At 51.2% G+C, this 8,947-nt stretch overlaps 1 protein-coding gene across 1 annotated transcript; it reads left to right on the forward strand.

Annotated features, from left to right (window-relative positions):
- The first annotated feature begins 363 nt into the window (after positions 1 to 363).
- On the forward strand, positions 364 to 8,947 carry LOC128270519 (transcription factor mef2A). Its single transcript, XM_053007924.1, has 2 exons — positions 364 to 432; positions 3,470 to 8,947. The coding sequence occupies exons 1-2, from the start codon at positions 394 to 396 to the stop codon at positions 7,196 to 7,198; spliced, it is 3,768 nt and encodes a 1,255-aa protein (XP_052863884.1). The 5' UTR covers positions 364 to 393; the 3' UTR covers positions 7,199 to 8,947.

Here is an 8,947-nt window from a genome sequence, read left to right on the forward strand (position 1 = left end):
ACCGTCGGGTGGTGGTGGTGCTTCCTGGAAGTTTCGGTTTCCATTCAACACGGGTTTTCAGTACTTCGCTGGCGTCCCAACGAGCCGTATGCGGTGCGTGCGTTCGTTCCGTTCCGTTCCGTTCGCAGATCACCACACGAGATCTGTGCGCTGTGTGAGTCGTCCGTTCGGTGGAAACTAGTGTTCGGAGCTGTTGTACGGGGTGGTGTTTTGGAGCATAATGATCTTCATCGAGCGCCTGTTGTGGTTGTGAATCGGTGCTTTTCGATCGGTCAGTGAGGATTGCGGCAGCAGACGGCGAAAGGGTGTGCAGTGTGTGCTCATATATGTGCTCTTAACACCGTTTCCCGCGCGATCATACAACCATTGGCGGATGCCACCACCGATCTCTCGATGTGTATTATAGAACATCCCCTCGATGCTGCCCATGCTGTAAGTGTCCGCACTCCTTCCAAACGCCGTAGCGATTAGTGCAAGAAAAGTAGGTTGGTTTGTTGACAAAATGCGCGCGCGATTGTTGCCGTTCACGACTGTGTCCTGTCCTGTTTCTGTGCCACCCCCCCCACCGGGTGAACCGAGAACCGAAAGCCCGGGTTTGATATCGTGTCCGTGGTGTAAACCAACTTTGGCCATTCTGAGCCAATTCGTTCGCGATCCCTCTCGCTGTTGGGGTCTGCTTTCGGAGGACCTTCCGGGTGTTTCCGGAAAATCGCGATGACGTGACACAGAGTCGCCGAGTTGTCCATAATCCCGCCAATTGTTGTGCTTCTGATCGCTGACCACCACCACGCGGTGACATTGGCTGGGTGACGGATGAAGTCACGGGGTTTTGGTTGGTTGGGAGGCGAAACAGAGGTTGGAAAATGCCAAGAGCCACCGCTGGGAACACGATTTTTCTCGCCGATTTTCCCGCGGATCGTCTTTATCAAAACCTGTCGCCTTGCCACACGAAACGAACAAAAAAAAAACCGTGCTGCGGCGAGCTTTTAGTATTTTCCCACAACCAACAACCTGCTTCGCTTCTCTCTCTCTCTCTCTCTCACGCTCTGGAGTGGAAAAATCGCTTTTGAATCGCAACCAACAACAAACGGATGCCCACGCTCACGCTCTAGGATCTCTTGAAAAGTAGGCGATCCTGTCCGTCCGCTTCCCGCCGTACATCTTCCTACCTACACCGAAAAGCTTGACGCGCGGAATCAACAACCCTTTTCATCTCATGCGTGTGGACGCCACGGCAAAGAAGTAGTGGGAAGAGAAGCGAATGTGCGAGCGAGAGAGAAGAGATGAAGAGACAAGAAACAAGTACGAAAAAAAAACTCGATTCCCATTTCGAACGCAGTCGGCGGCCCCTCTCCTTCTCTTTCTCTCTCGTTACCTTTTTGCTGCTCTTTCGCTCCGTCTTCGGTTCGTGCTTTCCTTTTCTTGTTTCTCCGTTTTCCTTTGCCTTCGCTTCCCTCCTTGTGCCGCGAACGGGGCGCGCTCTGTGGTGTAATGAACCATCCGCCGGTTGCCACCGCGCGATGGCCATCCAACTCCTGAGAGCCAGCCCAAAGCGTTCAACAAAGCTCTCCCGCCAAAGAGAGGCAGAAAGAGAGCAAGAGAGGGCGAGAGAGACGATGGGAAATGCAAGCAAAGGAAATACCGTTAACTGCTGTTTTCCCTCACAGTTGAATAATCTCTTTGCGGGAAAGCCGTTTCTGGGACAGACGCTGGAAGGGTGCGGTGACTAGGAAAAGCGGATGTGGTACACTCGTCCCAAGGCCCTTTCCTGCTACTGATCGTGCGCCTTGCGATCCTCGATCGAGATGGCGAAGCAAAAACCGTGGAAACAACAGGATTTGATTGCCCCAAAGGCTGCCGTTCTTTACTATTTCTCTGTCTCTCTGCCTGTCTCTTGCTCGAGGAAGCTCGCCAAGGAAGGTTCTCTCCTGGTCTACTTCACGTTCTCGCTCATTTGCTTGCTTGTCCGGTTTCCGAATCCGGATCGTCGATTAGGCAACGATCCACGAAAGGGGTCGGAAGATCCTTGGGATCGTATCCGGAAAGTGCGAGGCAGATGCGAATGACGAGGACCGAGAGGTGGGAGAAGGCCGAACTTCCGGAAGAGAGCGAGACACCGAGAGAGGACGGTAAAGCGTCACGAAAGTATCTGCATTTCGGTTTTATGTCTCCACCAGCTATAGAAAGATTGGTCCGTTTTTCGCACTAAACATTTTATGAGTTTTCCACTTTATGCGCCACTCGTTCTCTCTCCCTCTCTCTCCCTCTCTGTGCTTTGTGCGCCGAGCAAAAAGTGCTTCAGCCGCAAGAGCTTGAGGAAAGAGTTTCGCGCCACCGTCCTCGCGACCTCCTTCGGTTGACCTCACCCTTACGGCGGAACTACTAAGCCGGTTTTATGCTTCGTTTTTTTTCTGACACAGCCCACCGGAAGCTCACGTCGTGAGCAAGAGAACAAGCCTGTCAAAACAAGCCACGGCGACCGATGGTGCCCGCGTGAATGTTGAAGCTTGTGCCACGCATGGGTCAAAACAATTCTGCAGTCACAATTGGGTGAAGATGAATGCAAAAGTTCGCAGATACATCGATGCGTTTGTTGCAATTTTGGGCAGTTATATATGAAGATCTCTTATGGATCTTCAAGTGCGCTAGAATTCGGTCAAAAGAAGTAAGAAACCGTGCCAAGGCAGCCGCCAATCATTCAATGATCTTCCTTGAACTGATACTGTTCGCTAAGGCATAGGCCTATTGCGGGTGTTTCTGCAATAAATGGACCTTTCGAATTCTCAAAGTGTGTCCTCAAATCAAATCCTTTGTCAATCCTCAAAGAATTAGAAGTTGTTGAAGAAAGTGAGCAGCAAAGAAATGTTTGTACTGTAATGTTTGAGCCTGAAAATTACTTTGCCACACGAGTGCAAAGATCACACAGATCGCACAGATCGACTATCCTCTGGGGCGCACCTTCGAAGAATATCGAATTCTTCCCCTGATCATTCATATAAATATGTCAATGGTAACTGTTAGGCGATTGAGAATCAGCATAAGTTGCGATGGATTCACGGACGAGCAGTGGCAAATGGTTTAAAGGATAAAGAAGAAGAAAGTCTCACCGAGAGGTTGTAAAAACGTAAGAATAGGGCCAATGAATGGAGGCAGTAAATGGGATCGCCTGGAAAACGGCAACGCGATTCGACTGCATATTGCTTTCTGTAAACAACAAACCATATGATTTTTATGGGCATTTATGGCTTTGACTTTGCTTCTGTGTCCGTGGTTATTGGCTGTTTTCGTTTGTCACTGGCAAAGTGTCCAAAGTTCCATTCATGATGTTGCATTATGTTTCCCATTGCTTCAACGTTGGCACGTCCTGGGTACTCTTTGAATCTGAAATCGCTTCATCGCTTAAAAAATGCATTCCAATCTCAGCGCCAAGCTTAACTAAAACCTTTCTTCTTTGCTCTCCTATTTGCAGCATTCGACACTGAAAATGGGTGAAGATACCTCGGCAACAGTGGCGTCAACTTCGCCCAACGGCACCACCATGACCACCAGCATCAGCCCCGCGACGCTTTGCGGCAACAAGCGTAAATTTGAAGACATTTCCTCCTCCACAACTACTACCGTCAGCGTTGGGAGCAGCGATTCGCCGGACGGTGAAATACTGTTGGACGTCGTGTACGATCATCATCAGCCACGGCAACTGTCTCAGCAAGAGACGCCAGCTCAAGAAGAAGCCGCGACAGCGGAAGAAGCGAACGATGGTATTAAGGCGTGCAAAAGTCCTCGTTATGAGTGTGAGGATGCACAGGATGCATCACAGGACAACCAAGGCTCAAAGTTGCCCGCCGGGCAGGTTCAGTTGGGCAAGAGCAATATTCTGGGCAACAGCAGCAGCAGCAGCAGCGCCAGCAGTAGTGGCAATGAAAGCAATAGGATAATAAATGCCCCAATAACGGCGACCGGCAGTCCTACTGCTAACAGTATTAGCTCCAATAGTGTTGTCAGCAGTACTGGTGGTACGATGCCTTTTGAAGTAGTCGGTGCACCGACGATCCTCAACCCGACGGCACCGATTTTGCTGACCACACCGATGTCGGAAGAGAACACCATCGCGAAGTTGGAGGCAGTGGCCGTGCCGGGCGAGACGGCCTGGAACTGTGAGCCGATCGTGGATAGCATCAGTAAGCTACAGGCGGTCGCAGTGCCCGGTGAGACATGGGGAGGCGGCGGGACGGACAGTACTAGATCCACGCTGGCGACCACGTTGCTAGTGGCGGACGATCTAGACGATGATGATGATGATTTCGAGGATGACTTCGACGACGACGAAACGATTCTGCCCGGTTACTCGTCGATGCGCTATCAGTGCACACCGAATCGTGGACCGACTACCGGTGCTGGAGGTCCCGGGTACATTACACCGGCGTACCCCAAGCCGGGCTACTTTCCGGAGTCGTACCAAAACTGTGCGCGTTCGGCTGCGACCAACAATGGAGCTCAGCAGTACGCCAATCGAGGGTACGGATGGTCCCAGCACGGTTACTACTCGCCGCCCTACGAGGCACCGAGCTCGCAGCAGACCATTCGGTGCGCAGAGAACGGCAAAAGCTACTTCGAGTTGGGCTCCGCCAGCTACAGCAGTGCCAGTGCCTCTGCGGGATCGCTAAATCCGCTAAGCGCGGGAGCACCACCATTGCCACTACCGCAGCAGCAGCAGCAGCAGCAGCAACAACAGCAGCAGTTGCAATCGCAGCAACCGCAGCCACATCCGGTACCATTCGGAGGTGGTTCGATCGTAATGGGCCCGGCACCAAGACATCACATGAAGCGGTGTTGCGATGGACGCAACATGTCGTGCACCAACAAACAGTGCTACAAGGAACGGCGTCTGAAAATGATGAATCTGTCAATGTTTAAGCTTGCCCGCTTCCGGCAGGCATCCGACCAGTCGCTGTACCGCTCGGTGTTGATCTGTAATACTCTAAAATCGATCGAACGTGAGATCGACAACGAAAACAAGGAATTAAATCATCAACAGCACCAGCAACATATGCAGCAGCATCAGCAACAACACCACCAACAGAACCATCATTACCACATGCAACAACACCAACACCAGCAGCAGCAGCAGCAGCAACAACAACAACTGCATCATCAACTGCCGCCACTGACACCACCTTCTACGGCGGCCGCAGCAGTAACTGCGCCCGCCACGAATCAACCGGCATCCTCGGCGTCAGGCACGTCATCAGACTACTTTGCGAACCATCGTATCGCGGCTCCACCGAGCCAAGCTCGCACCGCGAACGGCGCTTCAGTCCCCCCGGGGCCGGTGGTGTATAGTTCCGTCACAGAGCCTTCCACCATCACCATGCAGCTGTCGCCGTATGACCAGCAGCAACACCAGCAGCAACAACAACATCAGATGCACCCGCACCACCCCCTGCATCATCACCACCATCTGCAGCACCATCATCACCATCCGCACCCGCAGTCCCAGCAGCATCATCATCTGCATCACCACCATCCGCTCCATCCGGTGGCGCCGCCACATCACTCGGCCCCCCATTTGCTGAAGGATCCTCAGTCGGGACGTGCCACTCCGTTCCCGGTGGGCTGTGCGATGCCAGCCGCACTGAACAGTGCCTCCAGCACCTGCTCCAGCACAACCACGAGCAACGCAACGAGCAATGGCGGCGTCACGGCGGCTAACACGACCAGCACCACTGGTGCGGCGGCAGCAGACGACTACCAGCAACAGCATCATCCACATCCGTTACATCAGCACGAGTCGCAAACGCAGCTACAGCAACAGCACGCGGCCCCAATACAGGAGCCACAGCCAATGCACCACCACCACCTTCACCATCATCAAGCGCATCTGCAGCATCAGCACTCCGATGCCGATTCCGGCTTTGGCGACGATGACTGCACGCGCCCCATCAACTGGGGCTCGGTGCTGAGCCTATCCTCGCAGTCGGCCCTCGATCCACTGAACGGTAGCGATCTGTTCGTTACTTCGCCAACGGGCAGCGGCGAGGAAGATGTAACTCCCATCGCCGGCCCGGTGGCGGTCCTGGAAAACTGTGATAACTCCGCCTCGAACACGTCCAACGCAACGTCACCCATCGCGATGGAAGTGGACGCAGCTTGCCCGGTGACGTCCCCTCATGGGGAAAGTACCTCTAGTGTCGCTGAAGGGACGCAATCGGGGACGGACACGACGCTATGCAGCCTACGTGATGTTGCTGAAGACATGGAGGTGATAGGTAGCGGTCCTACGACTAACACCAGCAACAGTGTGTCCGTGAACAATGGAAGCAGCACTAGTAGCATCAGTAATGGCAACAGTACAACGACATCCATCGCCCTAGCGTCTGGCAGGAGCAGTGAAGGAGAAACAGTCGTGGTTTCCGTGGGGGACACTGACAACGGCAGCGGTAGCAATAGAAGCAGCAATAGTAGTAGTAGTAGTACTAGTAGCAGCAACAGCAGCAGCAGTAGTGGTGGTGGTAGTGACGCCATCATTGCAGATCCCAGTGTACCAGCAGCACCGTCAGCGACGACGGTTGCCAACGGCAGTGACAGCCCTGATCAGACGATCTCTCCCAGCACTACCACCACGCTGACGACTCTTACAAACAGCAGCAGCAGCAGCAGTAACAGCACCAACGGTGGCAACATCAACAGCAGCAGCAGCGGCAGCAGTAGCAGCAACACCCATGACGATAACAGTAGCAATAGCAGCAACCACTCCGTCACCAGCACGTTAATCACGCTTACCAGCAGCAGTTCGGCGACGTCACCGTTGCTTTCGTCCTGCGCCTCAGCCCTACAGCACTATGGTAGCCTGCAGCACCACCATCAGCTGCATCACTTTCGGCAGAACGGAACCATTCAACTGGGGCCATCCTCCGCCGTGAATGGCAGCCTTTCCGCTGGCGGCGGTGGTGGTGGACAAGTTTCTGGCGCCACGGCTAGTGCCGGTTCAAGCTGCTGGGAGTTTGCATATCTTGACATGGATCTCGGAACTACGCACGAACTGTACGATATGTTCCCGAGTTGCTACAAGATCGCATCGTTCAACTCGAACGACGTCGATATGCTAGGGCTAAAGGGACCAATGCTGGAACCTAGCAAGGTCGTGTGCGGCGACAACGAGATGGACTCCTTCACGACGCACATCATGGTCGGGAGTTAGTATTAAGCCGGCACATGCGGAGCTGGACGGTGCGTTTGAAGGTTGTGCATCTAAGATGGCTGTGCGTGTTGTTCTCTGGTAGCTTAGCCCTGTTGCTGGGTTACGAAAGCTGGCGGAAACTGAACGTCGTTCAATTGATGGTTCCTTATTAGAACTGGGGCTAAGCAGCGTATCAAAAGTAATTTTCAGCCGTTGTTTTGCGCACCACCCACCCCATAATCATTGTCAGGGCATTATAACATAGATTTGCATTAAATTAATTTAACTGGAGAACACTAACGGGCAACTATGAAAGCAGTATTGGTGTAATGATTGTGCCATAGAGCAGTCACTCACAAAGTAGGCCGGTGGAGCAACTTTTACCGAAACCGCAGCAGGATTGGATGCGTTTGTCCAACATATTTTGTCAGTATCTCGAGCCCAGCCCCCCTGCTACTAACTCTTATCGCCAGCATTTTTGGTTTCGGGCTTTGTATTTCTTGTGATTTTATGTTTTGTGCTATCGTACAATGGAAAACAAAAACGTAAATCCTCAAAACTAGGCTAGTATTAGTAAAGATGAAGATCAATTGTGGAACGGACGATTTGAAAGACAGACAGACCTAGGAAGAAGAGCTCGATCTTAATCCTGCAATACTATGTTTGCCCAACACCGGGAACTTGCAACGGTATCGGCGCGTTGGGGTATGGAAGGCCTCGAATGAAACAGAGACAGAGAAGAAGAAAGAGAGAGGGAGAGAGAAGAAGAATCTTTTTCTGCATTGCGATCAAACCGATTCTAGTCCGCGGCAATGACCTTTCTACCATTTGAAGCGTACAAAATGAAGTACTTTCTCGCGTAAGTCTAGGAGGATTGCATTGCGTTTAGTTTTTGACCGAAAAGCGTTGTTGATCGACACTGGGAATTGTTTAAAAAATAATAATTAGTGAATAGTGGCGCATGGTTTCCTTTTTCGTTGGTGACCGAACGCGACGGCTGAAGAAGAAGTGGTTATCAAAGTAATTTTTTATTCATTCACACACCGCCACACACGAGAAGTTCGTTTTACTAGCGTCAGTTAGGGCAAACAAATGGTGCAAAACACTGAAAAAAGTACGAAGGCAGAAACCACCTGCCGCCATAAGCTGAAAATGGTGTAAAATTGTATCGTAAAACGAAAGCGAGTTGTTTCGCATTATAAAAACAAAACAAACGAGATTATGGTGGAATTTCTTGGATGATGAGACAAACAAAAGAGACAAACTTGGATAAAAGAGTGGCTAACAGCAAACCATCCGCAAACGATTTAGCGAAACAACCTACTGATAACGGATAATTGATTTAGAGTGCAAGAGCAAAGCGCAGCTGCCGGTTGATACTTTTAAAGGATTTAGGGTAGGGAGAAGAGGTGAAGAAAACTACAAAATGCGTTTTAACAAAAACACACAGCTACAGTAACTCTGGCAATTAGCGTGTAATAAATAGTATGTGTAGAATACGTTACGATTGTAAGCAAATGAGAGGACATAAGAGTAATTTATTGATATATACCATATATACACGCATACTATATTATAATGTACATATAGGCTGTAGCAAAAGCGCTGGAAACACATTTCTGGTTGGTAAACTTAGAAGAGAGATCGAAGGAACCAGCATATTCCGCTTCTAGCATTATCGGTACTCCGCGACACGTAAGAGCCGTAATGAAACAAGCAAGAAAAGCTACTACGATGAAGCAAAAGGAATATAAAGAGAGAACCGAAGGG

The sequence above is a fragment of the Anopheles cruzii genome, chromosome 3 (assembly GCF_943734635.1).
Source record: "Anopheles cruzii chromosome 3, idAnoCruzAS_RS32_06, whole genome shotgun sequence".
NCBI classification, from domain to species: Eukaryota; Metazoa; Arthropoda; class Insecta; order Diptera; family Culicidae; genus Anopheles; species Anopheles cruzii.

Coding starts and splice junctions, on each gene's coding strand:
- LOC128270519 (XM_053007924.1), top strand. CDS start 394: ATGTGTATTATAGAACATCCCCTCGATGCTGCCCATGCT. Junction 433..3,469: donor CCCTCGATGCTGCCCATGCT/GTAAGTGTCCGC, acceptor TCCTATTTGCAG/CATTCGACACTGAAAATGGG.